At 51.1% G+C, this 22,401-nt stretch overlaps 1 protein-coding gene across 1 annotated transcript in view; it reads left to right on the top strand.

Moving 5' to 3' along the window:
- Window positions 1–6,044: 6,044 nt before the first annotated feature.
- The window catches only part of RARRES1 (retinoic acid receptor responder 1), a 31,003-nt gene continuing 14,646 nt past the window's right edge, over window positions 6,045–22,401 (top strand). Inside the window, exon 1 of the mRNA XM_059686897.1 lies at window positions 6,045–6,542. Coding sequence (XP_059542880.1) covers window positions 6,219–6,542 — 324 coding nt within the window. The 5' untranslated portion in view covers window positions 6,045–6,218. The remainder of the gene's footprint in view (window positions 6,543–22,401) is intronic.

Here is a 22,401-nt window from a genome sequence, read left to right as displayed (position 1 = left end):
CGTGGGCTTAGCTATCCCATATAATAAAAGGGTGATATGCAAATTGACCGAACGGTTGACTGACTTCTTCAGTATTCTTCTCTTGAAATAAAATAAAACAGAATTTCCTAACCACAGAGTTGGATTTTTTTTCCAGCCCTTAATGAGCATTGCTGCCGTGTTTGAATCCCTCCAGTCCATCTGGCGTCTCTGGCGGTGCAACATAGAAGACAGTGCCTGGAGAAAGGATGGCCAGACCTCAGTGTGGCTTCCCTCCCTGTCCCTTGCTAGTGACGCAATCTTGGGCAAGTCACTTAACCTCTCTATGGCCCCCAGTTTACTCCTCTAAATTGTGGAGAGTAAACGAGATAATGATACCACAGTCATTAACCTAGTTATAGGAAAGGAGCAGAGGGAAGGCCAAATATTATAGGCACGTCATATGGGCAGCTTCGCCAGGAAGCTACAACTTCACATTCCCCAGGGACTAGACAAAGGGAAGACAGACGCATGCCCAATGAAGTTGGGGTGACGTCAGGAAGGTGCTTGTCTATCAGTCAGGCCTGAGAACAGGTCATTGGCCAGAATGGGCCTGACCACTACAAGGGCACAAAATTTGGGACATTTAATCCCCTAAACAAAGGAGTTCGCTCTCCTGGTTCCTCTTATGCTCTTGGGACTCTTGTTGCTTGGGGCCTGCACACACAAAGCCATGTGGACCCCACACACAGTGAACTCATGGATTGCAGCCGGACCTGGTTCCAACACGGCTTTGTTTGGACACTGGCTTTGTTTTTAGCTTTACTGAAGCCTCAGCTATACTTCTCCTATGGCTGGACTAAGGGAAACGGGATTTTGGAAACACAGAAATGTAGTTCCATGTAAATGAAAATCACTCATCCTCCCATGGGAGTCTCAGAAAAATGTTTTTCTCCAGATATAATGACCCCACCCCTAGCACCCAGTAGGGAAGAGGGCGCCCCAATTTCTCTGATAACAAAAGCATCTAGCATCCTGTCTGAAACCCAGCTCCCCAAAATATTATTTTCCCTTTCTTTCCCCAAATCATTATTGGAAAAGTCAGTTCCCTGTGCTATGCTGTCTAATGCGGTAATGACTAGCCACAAGTGGCTATGTATACTTAAATCCATTAAAATTTAAAATTCTGCTCTTCAACTGCCCTAACATTTCACGCACTCGGTAGCCACTTGTACAGGACTGTGCAGATGTAGAACATTTTCACCAGAAAGTTCCATTGGGCAGTGCTGGTTACCTGTTCACTTGGGTCCCGAGGCTTCCAAACACGTCCCTGTCAGTCTCGGCCTACACTCTGCCTGTGAAGGCTTTTCTTGGTGACAAGATAAATGCAGCCACTGTTTCCTATCATGTCTCTTTTATTAATACCCTTGTCTCCATAACTTCATTGTAAAGAATTCAGGCTAGAAACGCTCTCTCCATAACCTCACGGATTCAGAAAATATCACTAGCTGCCCCACCACTGCCCAGACCTGCATTCTGGGGCCCTTGGAACTGCTTGCAATGGAGAGTGTAGGCATCATGCTGAAAGTCCCAAGCCCTGGGTCTTACTCCCAAAGCAAAACACCATCTTTGGGGACTTGCGGCAGCCAGCAAGAGCCTCAGGCAGCTCATGGGCTCAGGGTTTAGGACCCTGTAAACTCCCCAGAGTCCCAAGCACCTAAAGGAAGAGATCAGGAAAGCAGCTCACTCGATCAAGCATGGCCTCTGTTCTTTCCCCCAGGGTTTTTAGGACACACATTACAGGCCAGGGACACAGCATGGAAAATATGTAGGGTCACAGGGCTTGTTTAACCGGAACAAAGCAGAGCATGCAAGATGCAGACCCAAAGAACCAGGTGAGCTGCATTTTCCCCACCAGTGTCCCTAATTCCGAGGCTTGGAGATAAGGATCGTCTCGGTCACACCCGAGCTCGGCTATTCAGCTTTCCATAGTCAAGGATTGATTATTCATATTCTCCTCCCAACCCCACCAACCTGCACCTCTGCCAAGAAGAAGAATAAAAAAAGACTACAGAGTCACACACATTTCTGACTTGCTAATAGCGCAAGATTAGGGTCAAGGAGGCTACAAGTAATAGCCAAGATTTCGTTTAATGGCCTGGCAGTTTTTAGTCCTCACCATCCTTTCTCATCATTTATGAAAAGACATCCACAGCTGATTGCATTCTTTTCAAGAGTATAGCTAATGTTTTTAAGTTTGTGGATGAAAAGGGAGCCACATTCTAAACCTGACAAGTTCAGGGGAGGCCTGCATCAAGGTCCTTCAAACTCAGAGGCCAAACGTAACCACATAGGATGATCTAAAATTAAAACTTCTTAACTAAAAAGGAGTCCTGGTGGGTAGTCATGTCCTAGGCTGGTATCCATCCTGACAAAGGTCAATCTCTACCTTAGCTGAGCCTGTCTATTGTCTTTTTGCATCTAAGAGAACATACCTTTGGGATGTGAAGGTGACTTCCCTTACTATGGCACCGGGGCGGAGACCACAGATCCTCCCACTGCTACCATGTTACTTACTGACTGTGAGCTATCCCATTCCCGCAAATGTAAAAGAAGTACGTGTCTGCTCATTTTACACTTATGCAATCCCAGAGATTTCCCCTCTTGGCTTTCTCCTGCCTTCCCAATCCATCCCCAATGAATTTCACCAAGTGCGTAACCGCCATTCTCTGGAGCATTTTCTTAATCTGTTGAGATTTTTGCTTCCTGGCAATTGTCAGTTTAGCTCAAATAAACTCATAAAAATTCTTACAAGTTTGGATGTTTCTTACATTGGCAAGTTAATAGCAATAATAATCGTGATCACATACATCAGGGGTCCTCAAACTACGGCCCGCGGGCCACATGCAAATACAAATATTGTATTTGTTCCCATTTTGTTTTTTTGCTTCAAAATAAGATATGTGCAGTGTGCATAGGAATTTGTTCATAGTTGTTTTTAAAAACTATAGTCCGGCCCTCCAACGGTCTGAGGGACAGTGAACTGGACCCCTGTTTAAAAAGTTTGAGGACCCCTGACATACATAGATAGCCCTTACTGTGGGCCAGGCACTGTCCTGAGTGCTGCACATATGCATAGACATGAGCGCACGTGAACCTCACCAGCAACTGTTGGAGGATGTACCAGCGTGAGGTGTGCGTGAGTAACTCACCTCTGCCCACTGGGGAGGCTAGGATTTAAAAATGTTTGAATATGTGTTCCTGATCAGTATCTGCCCCAATGGCTGTTATTATCGCTACACAAAACAGCGGGCCTTGGAAGAGCCCCTGGTGCTTGGGCAGCAGCTCGTGTTCCCCTGGTGTTTCCTGTGTCTGCCTCCCTCCTGTTATGGCCTCCGGGAGTCTCACTACCTCGCAGGCACTATTTGGCTGCTGTGCCTGGACCCTGACCCCTTCCCCCTTCCCCACCTCAGCAACAGAGATCGATACTTGCCTGCCACTATCCACTCTCCCTGCAGCGACCCCATGGGGGCTCTGCCCGGCTCCCTGGGATCCCTTTCCTGGATTTTGACCTTACCATCTGGTGTGCTTTTGCTTCCAACCTGAGGCACCTGTGACTCCCCAGGAGGGCCGTCCTGCCCTTCTGTCTCTTTGCACTCACATAAAGAGAGCCTGAAGTGCCTGGGCTTAGTCACCCAGGTGGCCCTTAGCCATGACTGACAGACACAGAAGTATGGAAGCCCAGATCCCCTGCTGGGCTGGGGACAACTCTAAGGCGTGACTTACATTCCGAAGCTTTCCTGCAGGTCAGGTGAAGTCGCCCTTCCCGTGACTTCCTCGGAGATCCTTGCTTGCTACTCTCCTTCTGCTGATTTCCCCTGCGAGTGTTCCTTCTGACATCACGTGCAGGCAATCTTTGTTTCAAGGCCCGCTTCTGGGACACCAACGTAAGACACAATCTTCTTCCTTAGTAACAAAGTCCTGACTTCTATCCTGGCACATGCCCCCACTGAATAAAGGCTACATTTCCCAGACTCCTTTGCAACTAAGAATATGACTCAGTTCTTGCCAATGGAATATAAGCAGAAGTGTGCTGTGGGACTTGTAGGAAGTCTGGAGCTGCTGACTAGAGCTCATCTTGCCCTAACACAGGGGGCATGCCTTTGGGATGTGGGATAAAAGATCTGGCAACAACATCACAGACCTGGCAATACCAAGCACACATCGCCTACCACCCCCATCCCAACCTCTTTTATGTGACAAGTAAGTTTCTCTCTTTTTAAATCCAATGTCATTTGATTTTTTGTTATATGTTCCCAAACTTATAGTCCAGACCACTACAGAGGCTGAACAAAGGCAGGTACTTGATTTCCTGCCTCCTTTGCAGCTAAGTTTTGCCAGTGTGACCCAGTTCTGGCCAATGAGATACAGGGAAGTTCTGGTGGGGAGAAAGGTTGGGAGAAAAAAGTCCTAGAAAAGATTTTTTTTTCCAAATGGAGAAACAAAAACAAAATCAGGTACATGACACAGAGCTCTCTTGTCACCCTGGCAACCTACTCTCTGCTACTTATCAGATGTGATGTCTGGAGCTGTGGCAGCCATTCTATAGTCACGAAGCAACAAGTCTACAGACAAAAAGCCAGCAGCTGAAGGTAGCTGTGCAGAAGGACGGAGAGAGCCTGAACCCTTCCAAACACCACGGAGACACCAAACCATCCCGAGACCTGCCACCCCACCCCACTGAACAGGCCGCAGTGTTAACCTGTCTGCCTGACATTTGCAGCTGAAAGCAGCCTAACGCCAACAGGGGACAAAGCACTGACATAAACTTAAGGGAAATGTAATCTTTATAAGACCGGGAGGTGAAACAGTCTCAAGAAGCCCTCCACCGTACCCTTCTGGAGGGGACGAGGACGGGTTCCGAGGAGATAGCAGTCTGCGTTAGGCAATCATTGATGGCAAGAAACAAGCTCCAACGTCAAGGAACTTAATAAGAAATGAGCTCCAGCCTGACCTGAGTGGCTCAGTGGCTCAGCATCGACCTATGAGCCAGGAGGTCACAGCTCCATTCCCCGTCAGGGCACAAGCCGGGTTTGTAGGCACAGGCTAGGTCTCCAGGAGTCGCTGTCAAAGAAAAGGATCTTCCTTCAGCTCCGCAGTGGGCGGAGTCAGTGGGTGTCCGGGAGGGGTGGGCCCCTGAACAAAATGAAGAGAGATGGAGAAATGGATGCTGGGAATGCTCAGCCGTACCAGCTCTGCCCTCTAACCCCTGGTCCTCCTCTCTCTCTCTCTCTCTTTTTTTTTTTTTTTTGAGAGAGAGAGAGAGAAACTTCAATGGTGAGAGAGAATCTATAGGCTGCCTCCTGCACGACGCCTCCTACTGGGGATCAAGTCCAAAATCCAGGCATGTGCCCTGATGGGAATCCAAACCATGACCTCCTGGTTCATAGGTCGAAGCTCAACCACTGAGCCACACAGGCCGGGCTGGGCTTGCTCTCTTGTCCGTGGGTTAAAACAATGGCCAGCTCATCCCTTCACTGCCACGTGCTAAAAACATCAGTCAACACCCGCGCTCCCTCCAGTGCCCTAAGCCCCACCAGCCTCGCCGCTAGAATCCGGCTTCCGCCCCCAGCCAATGGCCTTCGCACCAGGGTTATCGACGACCTACTTGCTTCAAAGTCCAGTGGGGCTCTCGGTCCTTATCTGACTCTGCCCTGCTGACAACTCCAGCCTCTGCGGCCCCAGCGCTCCAGCCACCTGCCCCCTTCCAAGGACACCGTGCCCCAGGGACCCCACTAATGCCGGCCCCTTCTCAACCCGTCCCCAGTTTCACCCCCTGCGAGGTCACAGCGCCAAGCCCTGGAGAACTGAGGCAGTGAAACCCTGGGTTTCGAAATCGCAGCCACCGCAGGGGAGAAAAGCTAGGTCCGCGAGCCGGGCTGGAGGCGCGGCGCTGGGTGGCGCCGAGTGGGCCGCGCTCCCTTGCGGGGAGGAGTCTCCATGGCCCCCAGGTCTCCGACCCCGCGTCGCCCAGGCGCCGCATCCCGGCTCCAGGCCCCGCCACCCGCTGCCCAGGCGGAGGGGGGCGGGGCGCAGGGGCGCGGGGTCTGCGGGAATCCCCGAGGGGGCGCGGCCCATCGGGACCCCGCGCCCTGCCGCTGGCCGCCCGGGGGCGGAGGGGAGGGGCCCCGGCAGCCTTATTTCCTCGAGCGTCGCTCCGAGCCCGGCCCGTGGAACGCAGCGCCAGCCCTCCCGCGTCCATGCAGCCCCGCCCGCAAGCGCAGCCCGCCCCTGGGCCCGGGGGCCCGCGCTCCACCGTCCCGCACCCCGCCGCCCCGATGCTGGCGCTGCTGCTGCTGCTGGCCCTCCGGGGCTCGGCGGCGGCACCCGCGGGCTCCGAGGGTCCCCAGGGCTCGGCGGCGGCACCCGAGGGTCCCCAGGACTCCGCGTGGCAGCGGGACTCCGAACTCCCGCATGGGCTGCTGCAGCAGGCGGCGCGGGCGGCGCTGCACTTCTTCAACTTCCGCGCGGGCTCGCCCAGCGCCCTGCGAGTGCTGGCCGCCGTGCAGCAGGGCCGCGCGTGGGTGAGTGCGGGAGCGCCACGCACCGGGTGGGCGGGGACGCCTGGGCGCGCGCGCCTGGCCGCCCCCGAGGTATCCAGGCGCGGAAGGCGCGCGTCGGTGCTCAGAGTCCGCGGCAAACTGATTGTTCTTTCATTTGCGAGGCCATTCATTTTCCACCGGGCGTCTCCTATACCTGGGCGAGGTGTCTGGGGAAACTGAGGAACCGACCCAAAAGGCAAGACTTGGGGTGGCCACAGCGGGCGCGGCACCCAGTGGCTCTAGCAGAAGCCCTGGGCGGGATTTCCAAATTATAAGCCAATACTCACGCCTGGCCGCGGACAGACCGGCTTGACCATTGCGGGCCACCAGGCAAAGGCTCCGGGATGTGGTTGGAGTTTACCCATCTTCCTGGGTAGGAACCTTGGTAATCCGGAGTCTGCGTTAATCTGATGGGAGTGAGCGAACCAGGGCCGTTTTCCACGTGAACAGGATGAATGAGAACGTTACAGCTGGTTGTTGGGTTGCTGATTACCGGGCACTGGCTGTAGCTTTGTGCTGTCTGGCGCTCCATTGTTCTTCACCAACTAGAAGATTACAAAGTTACAGAACTACCCTGAGTCTGGCCCTCCGAAGTAACCCTTCTCTTTCCACTGATTCTCAAATATTCCACAGAGCCTGCAGACTCGGCCTCAGAGAATCTAGGCTTGAGTGTGGTGTGTAAATGGGTAGCGTTTGAAAGCGGGACAGTAGCATTTTAGTTGAAGATTGTTCTCGTACTGGTGCCAGACACGGGGGTAGGGAGGGCCATCTGGAGGCCCAGCCCTGGTTCCGCGAAGACCAATTCTGCAGCGAGAGTGGCGCCATGTATCGAATGATGAAGTCAAGTCGTTTCTAGGAAAAGGCAGCCTATTCGTGTCACCCGTTTTAAAAATCCTTGCTGTCTTGGGGAGGAAAAGAAGTTGTTTTACTAGCCCAACAGATGAGCGAGTACTCAGAGCCTTAGAACTTAGTATCAAAGTGGGAGAGAGCAGGCACCTCCCCAAGAGGGTGCTCCTGATACCAGCTCCCGGGTTACCAGCAGGGAGGACGCCCTACAGAAAACCAAGCTCAGGTGTCTTTAGGGACTTCAGTGCCAAGAATCTCTAGACGCTAAAGTGGTTTCAGTTTCTCCCAGGAATTTAGTGAAGTTATATTCCTCCATTTTTCTGCCTCCTCCAAATATCACCACTAAAGAGGGCCCACCTCCAGGGTGATCAAGGCAGCCTGGGGCAGGCTGTGTCTTCAACTTGTGACAACAGCATGCAGGATCCTTGGGCGTGGCAGAAGCAGAAGAGGTGGCCGAGAGTGAGTGGGGGAGCAGCAGGTGAGGTACTGTAGGGAACCCACATTCCAGACCCTTGCTTTGCCTCCAATGAGCCACACAATCTACAGAGAAGGTCCTATGAGTCTTTTCTGGCTATTTTTCCATTTGGAATGGAAATAATCTATGTTCTGCCCACTGTGCCAGTTATTCTTAAGAGCCGTATAAGGTGATCTGAGCACCAATTGTAAAGTATAAAAAGGTTAGTTACCATTATGCTGAGGGCAGTCCTTTCATCCATTCGTTTATTGAGCACTTACTATGTGCCAGGCTCTGGGCTAGATAGTAAGTATGGCCCTAACCCAGATCGGGGTGGGATCATTAGGAAGGCTCTGAGATTCACTCAGTTTAGCAGTCACTCGGCTGCCTTAGTGAGGAACAGCGACCCCACCCTCATGAAGTTTTCAATGTAGCGATTTAGGAATTTCTGCTTCCATTCCAAGGGCAGTCATGGCATTGATAAGTGAAAATGGTAGGGCCCCAAAACTCAGTTTTGCATTCTTTACCCAGTCAGTGCTGTTAGGTCACCAAAGGAGGAATGCACAAGGCCAGAATGGTGAGGGATTATGAATTTATTATTCAGTCATCCATAGACCAGGTGGCTGAGCCTGGATGGCTCCAGCCCCCAGTGACAGGAGTCAGAAGTTTTTAAAGGGCTTTTGGCGGGCTTTTTCTGGGCGGAGAATTCTCTGTGCAGGTCCAGATTCTGGGCAGTCCGATGGGAGAGATAATGGTCTTAGCAAGTGGGTTGTGGTCTAGGCAAGTGGAATGTCCATTGTGAAGTGATCTAAAGGTTGGTTCCTAGGGAAGGGGGTATTGTTTCAATTATTTGATTAGATCTAGCAAGTGCATTTTCAGAGTGAGTGCTCCGTTGCTGCACAATGTCTGTGGTGCATCCAGGACTGACCCCAGGGTGAGCAGGTGGCTGGTTGGGTGAAAATACAACTGGAGGGATCCCTCTCCATCCTTGGGGTCAGCACGTCCCTGTGTAAGACCAGAGGCTGGGGCCAAGTCAGAGTTTTCAAACGAATGGCCCACTAGTGGGTTATGGAATCAATGTAGTTGGTCGCAGTTGTTTTGTGTGGTTTTTGTTTGTTTTTATTGAGATCGTTTGGAATACCAACTATTAGGGTACATTGCAGAAATATGGTAAGTAGTACCTCAAAATGTTTCAAATATATATGTATGAACTAGGTCATTATGAAGAATGTGGTTATATATATTATTTCAGAGAGGAAGGGAGAAAGAGATAGAAACATTAATGATAAGAGGGAATCATTGATCGGCTGTTCCCCCCCCCCGCCCCGCCCCCTTCTCCCCTGCCAGGGATGGAGTCCGCAACCTAGGCATGTGCCCTGACCAGGAATCGAACCGTGACCTCCTGGTTCATGGGGCTGAAGAATGTGGTTCTTTCTATGGGTTTCTCAGCTGAACAAAATTGAAAGCCAGTGAACCAAATGATTAAGATCTCTCCCAGCTCCAAAATGCCCTGATGCTAAGTGATTCCTTGGTTCTGCAAAAATCCCTCATTATAGACACACTGTTGCCCTCTAGTGGTGAAATGTAGTAATGGCTGTGGCAGTAACCACAACTAAGTACAGTGGGACCTTGACTTACGAGTGTCCCGACTAACGAGTTTTTTGAGATACCCGCTGTCTCTCGGCCGATTTTTTGCATTGAGTTGACAGAGTAATTTGAGTTAACGAGCTCCTTAACCAGCTCCTTAAGGAGCTCGGTCTCGGAACGAATTAAACTCGTAAGTCAAGGCCCCACTGTATTAAGAAATCAGTGCTAACTGATGAAGAACAAGTGAGCATTCTGTTTTGCTTTGTTTACTAATAGAGGGAGAAGTCACAGACCCTGGGTTCTGTTCCCTCGCTGCCCCCGCCTGATGCCGTCTCCTTCCTGGCCTTCCCCTCGTCTTCCATGACCAGGGAAGCTGCTACTTTTGTGATATCACATGGCCCAGCCTCAGAGTCAACGGTGGGCGATTGTGGGTGGTGCTACTTGGGGCATCCTGGGTCAGGCCCACTCTCCACTACTCACTCTCCTCTGGCCACTCAGCAAGTCCTAGGGCCACTGGCCCCAGCCGGAGCAGCCCGCGAGAGGCCAGCCCTTTCCTGACGTGGAGAGAGGCGGGCTGAGAGCTCTGTGCACACACTTCGTTACATCAACCCATTCGGGAATCAGCTGGTGTTTGGGGCTGGACCACTCACTCAAGGTGAATGAAGGCCCGCTGGCCTGGACCAGATCTGTAGTTAGAAACATAATTGAAACAATTAATCAAAGTGTGGTGGAAAGTTATGCGCGTACCTTAATTGCTTCCTTAAATTAATACCTTAATTTAAATTAAAATCCGTATGAATGTAAAGGTATCACCAGTCTTTGGGTGTAGGGCTAAGGCTATTGAATTGTAGTCTTTATGGCAAGAAGATACACCCAGGAGGATCTGTGGTTTGTGTTGTTTACTTACCGTGGAGGGAGCACGTGCAAAGATTACAGTGATTAATCCTCCACTTTTCTTTCCCTTTTCTTGAGAGAGAGAAACAACCCAGCATGGAGAGCTGCTGTGGCTACTACCCAACCGCCGTGGGTCCAGCTCTGCAAAAACCTCTTCAACTCGGGCACCATCACAAAGGCAAATAAATGTCAAGGCTGCATAAATCTCCAGGGTGAATCGTTGCCAATATGCTGAGATCAGGGGTCAGGCTGGATTTGGGAGTGTGTGTGTGTGTGTGTGTGTGTGTGTGTGTGTGTGTGTGTTTGACATTCCATGTCTAGTTAATATCAGTGATTCTGGCACTTATCAATGCCATGACTGCCCTTGGAATGGAAGCAGAAATTCCTAAATCGCTACATTGAAAACTTCATGAGGGTGGGGTCGCTGTTCCTCACTAAGGCAGCCGAGTGACTGCTAAACTGAGTGAATCTCAGAGCCTTCCTAATGATCCCACCCCGATCTGGGTTAGGGCCATACTTACTATCTAGCTCAGAGCCTGGCACATAGTAAGTGCTCAATAAACGAATGGATGAAAGGACTGTCCTCAGTATAATGGTAACTAACCTTTTTATACTTTACAATTGGTGCTCAGATCACCTTATACGGCCCTTAAGAATAACTGGCACAGTAGGCAGAACATGGATTATTTCCGATCTTGACTCACCCACACCCAATTCAACAGCAAGAGTTTGAGAGACTTTATCAATTCCTTCTACAGCGTTAAACTTGGATTTCATGGACATGGCATCATTTTTGCTGCCCTCTCTTCGCCAATTTATATAACATTTAACTATGCAATGAGATTATAAGTACACCCGCCTTAAGCAAGTTTGGGAGCAAAACAAATGGCTTTGGTTGAGCATCAGGCGGCCCCAGTGCAGGCAGGCTGGGCTCGTCCGATTCCCATGGACGCCTGTCCCTGTAGCTGTCGGCAGACAGGAGTCTGTCATCTGAGCCGCAGGCAGTTGGTGACCACCTACCCTGCTAAGAAAAACCTTCCTTTATCGCCTTTCCATCTATAAAGCACTACAGCACCACATAATTCATCTAATTACTGCTCTCCTTGAAGTCTTCTCTCCATTAATGTCGATAATTCAGAGTGATTGTTCACAAGAATAGGAAAGCAACACATTAAGGAAAAACTGGAGAGTGAAACAGGCCACAATGAAAATGGAGGGGGAAGATCAGTAATAAAACCCTGAAGTGAAATAATCTTTACTTTCATACAAGGAAGGTTCCTAAGTGCTTTTACAGACCTCATGAAAGAGCAAGAGTGGGGGTGGGGTTGCGAGAGGAACTCGGGCTTCTAATCCTAAAAGCACAGAACGGAGAGGCACTGGCCCTCCTTCCGCCCCTGGCCCTGCTCCTGCTGGCGTGGCGCTGGTGCACCCACGGCCTCCACCCCGCCTCCTGCCTCTGGCCACAGCGCCCACCTGGACTGCAGGCCCTGACTGCAGAGTCCGAGTCCAGCTTGCGGTCGGACAGGCCACCTGGCCCTGGGGCCTCAATTTTGGCCTTGGCCTCCTTGGTCGCCCGGGGCCAACTGCTCCTGGATGCCTTTAACCAGCTGGTAAGAGATTGTGTTTGAACCACAAACATTCTTTACCAGCCTGCAATGTTCCCACTTGTCTTGCCACAAGTGGTGTCATAGGCAAGGATGCCTATGATCAGAGCGTTAGTCGTGGCCCCACATAAAGTCCACTGGCGGTAGGTCGTGAATGTAACCACCAGGAGGCGGGCTTGGCTGCACACTCTCCCTCAAAGGGCCCAAGTTGTTCTGCTGAAAAGCAAATGTAAACACTCAGCCCCAGAATCACTATTAACTAGACATGGAATGTCAAACACACACACACACACACACACACACACTCCAAATCCAGCCTGACCCCTGATCTCAGCATATTGGCAACGATTCGCCCTGGAGATTTAGGCAGCCTTGACATTTATTTGCCTTTGCGATGGTGCCCGAGTTGAAGCGGTTTTTGCAGAGCTGGACCCACGGCGGTTGGGTAGTAGCCACAGCAGCTCTCCATGCTGGGTTGCTTATGGTTGTTTGGGATGTCTCTAGTCAGTAAAGCCAAGTTATGAAAGGGCGTCTTGTGCCATCGCTGTGTACAGACGCATGCGATTCCATGATGGCCCCAAGGGGCGTGCCCACCCAGAACAGGACATTCATGTTCACACATAATTTTGTATCTGTATTAGCTTCACTGCTGTAACAAATTTCACCTACTTCAAACTTGGTAGGTGAAAAAAAGCACATATTTATTCTCATATAATTCTGGTCAGAATTCCAAAATGGACCTCACTGTGCTAAGATGAAGGTTTTGGAAGGACAGCACTCTTTCTGGAGACTCTAGACGAGATCCACTTCCTTGCTTTCTTCAGCTTCTAAAGGCCACCTGCACACCTAGGCTCATGACCCCATCCCCCATCTTCAAAGCCAGCAGCGAAGCGCCCCTTGAATGCAACCTCACCGACTCCTTCCTGTAAGGACCCTGGATACTCTGCCCATCACACTGGCCAGGTGCCCTTTGCCATGTAAAGTAACATTCATGGCAAGAGATGGATGCATGGGGTACCATCTCTCTCTCTCTGCACCTTAACCTGCTGGAGCCAAGTGTCCTTGTGCAACATCTGCTGGGAACCCCAGGACGGGTCCTGATCTGAAAGTCGCCAATTTCCACTGCGTACACTATGTTCACTCTGTCTGGAGGTGCCCGAGAGAGGGGAGATGCAGGAAGATAATTCTGGGCTATAATGTAATACACTGACACTCGCTCTGTCCGGAACCTAAGAACAGCACAGCAGTTTTTATCCACAAATGAGCTGTTTGCTCGTCTCCAACTAAGCCTGACTCATAAAGCTAACCTTATCAAATGACGAAGTTCGCTTTCCCTGGAAGGACGCGACATTTATGTGTTCTTCCCAGCTGTGGGGGCCGCAGGGGACATTTAGAAGCGGGTCTGTTGGGCCAGGGAGGCCCAGTGTGCGCAGGAGAGGAGATGGGCATCACCTGGGAGCTCTTGACCGCCCACCGCCCACCCCAACCTGCAAACGTGAATTTGAAGTTGTCACCACCAGCTCTGAGGCAACATGGTGGGGCCCTGCTTAGCACCCAAAGGCAGAAAAACAAGGGACAGCATCTCCCCAAGCACAGCGTTTCTGTCTGCAGAGTCGCTTCGAGCAAAATCATGTCCGGGGAGACTGGCGGCGTTTGGGGCTCCATCCACAGCGGACCGCCAGGCTTCTGGGGCACCCTCCCAACTGTTCCCTTTGCTCCAAGGTTTGGAGTCACTTGACAAGGGGTGTTACGTTTCTACAATGTGCTCTTTCTCCATCCCTCCTCACGTTCCTCGGGTTTATTGTTACTTAAACAAACAGTGTATCTTATCTAATACAAATACAGTCCCGACAGGCACTGGAGGGATGATCTCTGATCCATTCACATGAGAACAAAGCTCTGTGTGTTCCAGGGAACAGCTTCCTGCTGACAGTAGGCCCGGCTTTGTGGCGTTGCTGCTAGAATGTGCAGATGTACTGTCCCCGTGCGCGGTGCGCATGCAAATGTCTTTATAGGGAAGACGGCTGTTCCCATGAAGCCAGGAGTGCAGGCTCCTCACGGACTGTTTTTCTTTTTTGTGTTTTTTTTTTTGTTTTTTTACAGAGAGGAAGGGAGAGGGATAGAGAGTCAGAAACATCAGTGAGAGAGAAACATCGATCAGCTGCCTCCTGCACACCCCCCAACTGGGGACTCCTGCACACCCCCCAACTGGGGATGCGCCCGCAACCAAGGTACATGCCCCCGACCAGAATCGAACCCGGGACCCTTCAGTCCACAGGCCAACGCTCTATCCACTGAGCCAAGCCGACCAGGGCCTCACGGGCTGTTTTAGCGCAGCCTGCCTTCTGCTTGGGCAAGCGCACATCCTAAGAGGGAGCAGGAGGCAGACCTGCCTCTTAGGCCGTGGCTGCACATTAGAATCACCTGGGAATCTTTAAAATCCTGATTTCTGGGCCTCGTCCTCCGGAAATTCTGTGTTTTTTTTTTGTTACTAATGTTGTGGCCTCACCCCATAACAAAGAAACAGAATTTCCGGAGGACGAGGCCCAGACATCAGGATTTTAAAAAGACCCCCAGGTGATTCTAATGGGCAGCCAAGATGGAGAAGCACTGCTCCAAGGCGCCAGGACCTGACTTCCCAGGGCTCCAGGGCACCCAACTCTGAGATCAGGTTCCTCCACTTAATTTAGTCCGCGTGATGCCCTCGGGCGTTTGGGGAGAACGCATGGCCCTGCCCGCACCCGGCTGCGTCTAGTGACCGTCACTGGAGCGACCCCCCTTCCTACCGCATCCTTAAGGCCTCAGTGTCTCAGCATCCAGAGAGAATTCCTCCGCGTGAGGTGCTTGCACCAGCAGCAGCCGCCGCCCCTGGGACGGGTTAAAATGCACGTCCCCAGGCGCCACCCAGGTCCACTGAACCAGACCTCGCAGCGCGCAGTTTTAGCCGCCAGGAGATCCTGTTGCAGCTCAAGTTTGAGACCCAAACTTGCAGGAGACCTTCTCTGGCCTGGCCCCACCCACCATCGTGACCTCGGCTGCGAGTCTACCCCTCCGCTAACGCTCATCTCCTCAACCTGGCTGCTCGCCTGGCCCGGCTGACACGCTCCTCCTTGCGCTGAAGGCCCCCTCCCTCTCTGCTGGCCTCAGCCTTGTCCACCGCACCGGCTCCTGTTCCCTGCATTCCTCGCCTGAAAGGGTGTGGCCAGGGACTCCTCCCCCTCGCAGAGCATCTCCATTTCCATGTCGCTGTGGGTTGAGTTGTGTCCTCCAAAAAGACAGGGTGAAGTCCTAACCCCCATGTGGCAAATATGACCTGGAAAATAGTGTTTGCAGAAGGGATCATAAGACCAAAGGGGCTTGGCGTGGGCCCCGCCCTATGACTGTCCTTCCGAGGCCCGGGGAAGGTAGAGAGAAAGAGATGCCACTTAGAGTCAGAAGCTGGGATTGGGGGGAGGCAGCCACAAGCCAAGGACTTAGGGCACCCCAGAAGCTGGGGAGGGTGGTGGGGATTCTACCCAGGCTCACGGGGAGCACGGCCTGACCACACCTTGATGTTGGACTTAGTCTCCGAAATGGAGAACCCATTTCTGTTGTGTTTAAGGCTCCCAGTCTGTGGGGCTTTGTTACGGCTGCCCTAGGAAACTCATAGACAGAACCATGCCCTGCCCGGCTGCCTCCCTTCCGGCGGCTTGGGGCTCTTGTCTACAGGCACGGTGGTTGTAAGCACAGCTCCCCCCAGCCCCCTCACACGCGCGGGCACGTACACACACACACACACACACACACAGGCACACCCCTCCCAGGCAGCTTTCTCTCTGCCCTCCCTGAGAGAGGCTGCTGCTGTGTGCGGGAGAGTGGCAGACCCGGGGCCTGGCTTCCTCACCACCAGCTCTGTGAGTGGGCAAATGCTTCCGTTTCTTCATCCTTAAAATGGGGATAGCGCCCTGGCCGGTGTGGCTCAATGGATAAAGCGTCGACCTGGGCACGGAGGGGTCATGGGTTGGATTCCCAGTCAAGAGCACATACCTGGGTGGCAGGTTCGATTCCCAGCCCCAGTTGGGGTGCCGGAGGGAGGCAACCAATCCATGTGTTTCTCTCTCTCCTCCTCTTCCCTCCCTTCCATTCCCTCTAAGACAGTGGTTCTCAACCTTCCTAATGCCGCTACCCTTTAATACAGTTCCTCATGTTGTGGTGACCCCCAACCATAAAATTATTTTCGTTGCTACTTCATAACTGTAATTTTGCTACTTTTATGAATCGTAATGTAAATATCTGATATGCAGGATGTATTTTCTTTGTTACAAATTGAACATAATTAAAGCATAGTGATTAATCACAGAAACAATATGTAATTATATGTGTTTTCCGATGGTCTTAAGCGACCCCTGTGAAAGGGTCGTTCGACCCCCAGGTTGGTGACCCACAGGCTGAGAACCGCTGCTCTAAGAAAAGAAAAAAGAAAAAAAACAAGGATAGCAACAGTCTTTACCCCCAAGGGCCCTGGTGATGTAATGAGTGACACACAGGTACCGTGTAAGAACCACGTGTGGATGTGGCAGAGCTCAACTGTTACTGCTTCTATCATGATTCCCGCCCAGTGGCTAGCGGGATGCTTTACGCACAAGCAGTGAATAAGTGTTTGGTATTGATTTGATAAGGACTTGAGGGCCATTTTTTTTCTACCAAAGAAAGTACACACACACACACACACACACACACGATGAGTTCAGTCCTTTGAAGGCAGTCCTGATACACTTTCTCAAAAAGGAAATGAATGGCCCGTCTCCTCCCCAACCTCCAAACTGACTGCAAGCAAAGCCCCCAGTCAGAGTGCTGACCCTCCCCTAAGGAGCCTGTGGTGAGGCCTGGGGGGTGGGAGGTACTCGAGGGGGAGGGCTGGATTCTGCCCTTATTCATGGCCGGTGGCAGCAAGGAAAACAAGAAACCTAAAAAGATAAATAAAAGACAAAAACGAGGTTAGAACCTAAACCATGTCGTAAAGGTCCCTGATGGTCCAGCATTTAGTCCTGGGGACAGTGCCTGAGTCCCCTCTTCTGCAGACAGCAGGACCCCCCTCCCCCGCCCAGTGCTGCTTCCCCCGTGTCAGTTACCTGCGGTCAACGCTGGTCCGAAAATACTAAATGGAAAATTCCAGACATAAACAATTCATAAGTTTAAATGGAGTGCTATTCTGAGTAGCGTGATGAAATCTCTGCCCCAGGCATGAATCATCCTTTAGCTGTATACACTGCTGCCAGTCACTCAGCAGCCACCGCCGTTATCAGATATTTTAGGAGAGAAGGAGGGAGAGGCCACATTCACATAACTCTTATTACAGTACATTGTTCTATTTTATTATTATTAGTTTTTTAAATTTCTTTATTGATTAAGGTATTACATATGTGTCCTCATCCCCCCATCACCTCCCCAACCCCCTCCCCCCACGCCCTCCCCCTCCCCTGTTGTCTTAGGCTTATATGCATGCATACAAGTCCTTTGGTTGATCTCTCCCCCTATTATTAGTTACTGGTGCTAATTTCTCCCTGTGCCTAATTTATAAATTAAACGTTATCGTAGGTAGGTAGGTAGGCATGTATAGAAATAACTTATATATCTGGGGTCCCAGGTATCCACTGGGGGTCTTGGATGGTATCCCCTCAGATAAGCAGGGAGGACTTTAATTAAAAAGAAATCTGTGGCAAAGAGCTACTCATTCCTCCCTTCAGGGTATCCAGTCTCATGGTCATTTGCTTTGTTTGCCGAGTTTTCCTTTATATAAAGAGCCTTAATTCTGGAAAATATTAGAGCAATGTGCTGGCCTCCGGCTGTGCTCTAAGAAAGGGATGTGGAACTTCCTAATCTGTTTCACAGATGGGCAGTCCTGGCAGCTGGGATGAAGGGACTGGGGCTGTGATCGGCTGCTCCAGAGCGCTCCTTCCCTCAGGAGCCAGCCGCTGTCCCCTTCCCCCAGCGCCAGGTCGGCTCTTGCAAAAAAAATGTCTGATTAGCTTTTGTTTTTTAATAATAGCTTTGCACCATGTGGCTGTAGCAGCTGGTGTACAAGCCACAGAGGGAGGACCACCTGACCTTGAGTTTCTAGATGGGAAGCCAACATACAGTGGGCAGTTTACTGTACTCCTCAAATCTAATGAATCAATGTAAAAAACAAAGACCCAAGTTTAAGATATGGGGAGGAGACATCCATAGGAGTTGCTTTGGACTTAATATGCTGTTAAATGACTTTCTATCTTGTTTTCCCCCCAAATATATTTTTATTGACTTCAGAGAGAGGGAAGGGAGGGGGAGAGAGAGAGAGAGAGAGAGAGAGAGAGAGAGAGAAAGAGAGAGAGAGAGAGAGAAACATCAATGATGAGAGAAAATCATTGATCGGCTGCTTCCTGCACATCCCACACTGGGGATCAAACCCACAACCCAGACATGTGCCCGACTGGGATCTCCTGGTTCATAGGCCCACGTTCAACCACTGAGCCACGCAGGTCGGGGACGTTCTATCTTTTTTAAAGCCTGGTGGTGTGCTTGTGGTCCAGGTACAAAGTGGAGGGAGCAACTTTTTGTTTCCGTTTGTGTTGGTGTATTTATTCTCTTTTGTGCCTCTTTTCGTTTATCCCAACCTCCCAGAGGCAACCACTGGAAACGGTCTTATGTGTATTATTCTGTCTGTAAGTGCTCTTAGAAAAGATATTGTTGGTTTGTGTGCAAACTTTAATTTAAAAGATGTTTGTACGTGATATGTATGCCATGCATTTTGTTGTTTCCGTTTTCAAGCATTTAGGGTCTACCTGTGTTACCATATGTGTGGCTCGTTTGCATGGCACTCCATGGCAGGCACCCCAGTTTACCTGCCCTCCCCTGCCCCCAGGAGGGAACACCAGATTGCCTCCACCTTCCCACCACACACACATTGCCTCCAGGAGCATCCTCCTGTGAGGCCCTTAGGAGGGCCTGTGCCAGTTTCCATGGAGACATAACCAGAAGTGGGGTAGCCAATTCGTAGGGTGTAGGTAACTAGATTTGACGCAGTGGGCCAGACTGACCCCCCCTCCCCCCCCCCGCCCTGCACCCTCAGGCTGCCTCTGGGCACCCTCCCACCAGCCATGCAGGAGCAATCTCCCCCATTCCGGCAAATGACTGGCCCTGTCCACTTTCTAATTCATTGCAGTCTGCTCATTGTGCAGGGGTACCTCACTGCTTCCTTCATTGCGTTTCTCCAGTTGCTCATGGGGCTGAGCTGGCCTTCAGAGCTTTTGGCATAGAGACCCGTGCAGTGCTCACGGTGGTCCCCTCTGGCCCGGCAGGCTGGCTGGCCTTCTGTAATACAAGCATCCTTTAAATGTGGTTGGTTTAATAATGTCCTGATAGGAAACGTGCATTCTAGCGATCATTTCTGATCTTGAATTACTGTTTGTGTTTACATCCTAGTAAGACTCCTGTCTGCCCACCACATGCTTCTGTCCATTTCCAGTCCCCACTTTGGTTCACCTTGGTCACCTGGCCCCTGCAGTCCCTGCACCACCAGCTCTCGCCTTCCATCTCAGAGGGATCTTTTCACAATGCTTCCTTCCCGCCCGGGGCTTTCCATTTCTCTAAGCATAAGCCCTCGCTGGAGCCTGCAGGGGCCGCTCCTGCGTCTTCCTGAGCCCGTCCTAGGCCCCCTGGCTGCTCCTCCCGCCTTCAGCCATCTGCTCCTTCTGTGCGGAATGATTTCCCAGCTCCCCTCCCGCAGCCCCAGCCCCAGCCCCCAAGGCAATGCCTTTTTCATGTTCAGCTCACGTCCCCATCCCGAGGCTGGGTCAGTTCTCCAGGGACCGTTCACAGCTCTTACATCACCCACAGTCAGATGCCACAGTGATGGGCCCTAAGTCCTCTCCGGACCTCACCGCCCAGGGGCGGGGCTTTCCGTCGTGTTCCCTGGACTCTGCACCTCGCACAGGCTCCCAACAGGGAGACACCCAACACATCCTAGGGCGGATGTTGGACAACAAAGACCTCTTTATGGCAGAATAACTTTAACCCACACGGAGCACAATCCTACAGAAACGGGAGCAGGAGACACTCTGCACAGACAGTGTCCCTGATGAAGGCCCGAAGGCCGAGGCCGAGATGCCATTTATCGCAGGAGATCAGCCAAGCAGCCGCTGGGGAACTTGTGACTCAGAGGAAGGGAGAGGAGAGAGGCCTCAGGGGGAGATAAAAGGGCTGCATCCTGATAAGTGACAAAGTACCATCAAAAATATAAACATCTTATTTTGAACAAAATGTAGACGCTTTTAAGAAGCCTAATTAAAACAAAGTAAGGAAATCAAATCGGCGAGGCAAATAGCTCGCAGGCTCCGCCGCCACCCGGTCTCCCCCACACAGGATACGTACGCATCCCTCCTCACTTCCTGGTGCTTCCAAAAAGCCGTGCAAAGATAAGCCTTTTGTTAAAAATGTTACGTGCCTGGGGCGGGTCCTCACCCTGACCTGCCCAGTCAGGAATGTCTGACCAGATCTTGCTTGTCGGCACTGCGAGTCCTCAGGTGAGGGAGCCATTTAATCCTGATGCGACCATCACCGGTCCTCAGAGTTCTCCCTGTGCACGTCTTCCCTGGGCGATGGCATCAGATTCAGTGGCTCCTCCTGAATCTACGTCTATACACTCAGCTGCCTCCGGGGCGGCTGCGATGTCCCGCTGCATCAAAGATTGCACCTGCCAACGCGGCTTCCTCCTCCTCTTCTCAGGAATGGCCCTGACCCCACTCACCCCACTAGCAGCCTGAGGGGCATCCCTGACTCCTGTGTAGTGTCCCCTTCGAGGGGTAGTATCCCCTTCAAGGGGTATTGCTTCTGGCATCTCAAAGGTGTGTTAACCTAGATGCACACCTTAAATGGCTTTAAACCTTTCACTAAAGAAGTGGCAGGCCGGGCGCATGACCTGCCCAGTTAGGAATTTATGATCAGATCTCACTGTGAAGTTACTTCCGTAGAACCCCATTTTCACCCGCAACTCCATTCCCACGCCTTTGCCTAGCCAGCACCTGCTTTGCCTAGCCAGCACCTGCCCTAGAAAGCCTGCTTGTAGGCTGCCCTCGGCCACACTGATGAGCTAGCTACACCACGTGTCCACTCAAGAAGCAGGTACAGTGGGGCCTTGACTTACGAGTTTAATTTGTTCCGAATTAAATTACTCTATCAACTCAATGCAAAAAATCTGCCGAGAGACAGCTGGCATCTCAAAAAACTCGTTAGTCGGGACACTCGTAAGTCAAGGCCCCACTGTACTGGTAAGACTGGCCTGGATGTTACATCTCCTGGGTGCCTGCCACAGGAGCAAGCAAACAGTGAATGAGTGAGAAGACAGATGTTTATGAATTTTGTAAATTGAGGTAAAAATGTTTCCGTTTACACTGGAACTTGTTTTAAGATTGAAAATGAGTCCTAAGCAAATTACTCCTGGGCGCTGCGTGCTCCCCTCCCCCCAGAAACATTGATAGATACACTCATGTGTTTACATGTTCGTTACACAAATGCCTGCCACAGGATTCTACCCCGCCATTCTCCAGTTTCCCGGGATCTTTTAAGAAACTACAACAGTAAGGGATGCTATCTGGTCTCGTTAAGATAAGATAACCCTGATTGGTTATTATGTTCCTGGGATGAGCCAAAGGAAATGGATGTTTCCAGAATTAACTTAATCGGGATTATGTGAAATAACCTCAGCTCCACGCAGCACAAACTTCTCTCTTCTCTAGAAAATTCTCCTTTTACTGAATGATCATTTAGCACTAAAAAATGATAGAAACAAAAATAGATGATGGCGTCCGGCCAGCATGGCTCAGTGATTGAGCATCAACCTATGAACCAGGAGGTCACAGTTTGATTCCTGTTCAGGGCACATGCCTGGCTTGTGGGCTTGATCCCTAGTGTGGGGCATGCAGGAGGCAGCTCTCTGAAAAGAAAAAAGAAAAAGAAAAAAAAGATGATGGCAAACAATATAAAGGTCTCCTAAACAGTTTAAATTGCTTTAATGGTCTGGGCATATATACTCTAAAAATATGCATTGGGATCAATTCAAAAGTTTAAAAAGGCTCAACATGCATGTCCAAAGCGTAGAAGTATGTCTGCTTGTGGAAGCTGCAAGAGAAGGAGAGGCCCTAACAGCTGAGGTCTGGTCCAGTGGCGGTAATTCATCCTGTCCCACCTCCGACCCACTGGTAGCTCCCTCTGCCACACCTGAGTGTGGGTGTGGCTGGCTCCCTACTGTCCCCTGGATCGAAGCTGATGTATCATCTCCTCCCAGAGGAGTACCTTCTTCGACCAACTGTTGGTATACACAGACACCGGGAAAAGCCCTGAGACGGAAAACCTACCTCTGTAAGGAAGGCTGGGAAACACTGAAGAAAGGGCAGGCCACTCCAGTCTGCCAGTTAAGTCTGTTAAGGGAAATTTACATTCG

This window comes from Myotis daubentonii, chromosome 3 (genome assembly GCF_963259705.1).
Source record: "Myotis daubentonii chromosome 3, mMyoDau2.1, whole genome shotgun sequence".
NCBI lineage: Eukaryota > Metazoa > Chordata > Mammalia > Chiroptera > Vespertilionidae > Myotis > Myotis daubentonii.
This window is presented reverse-complemented; position numbering and strand designations above follow the sequence as displayed.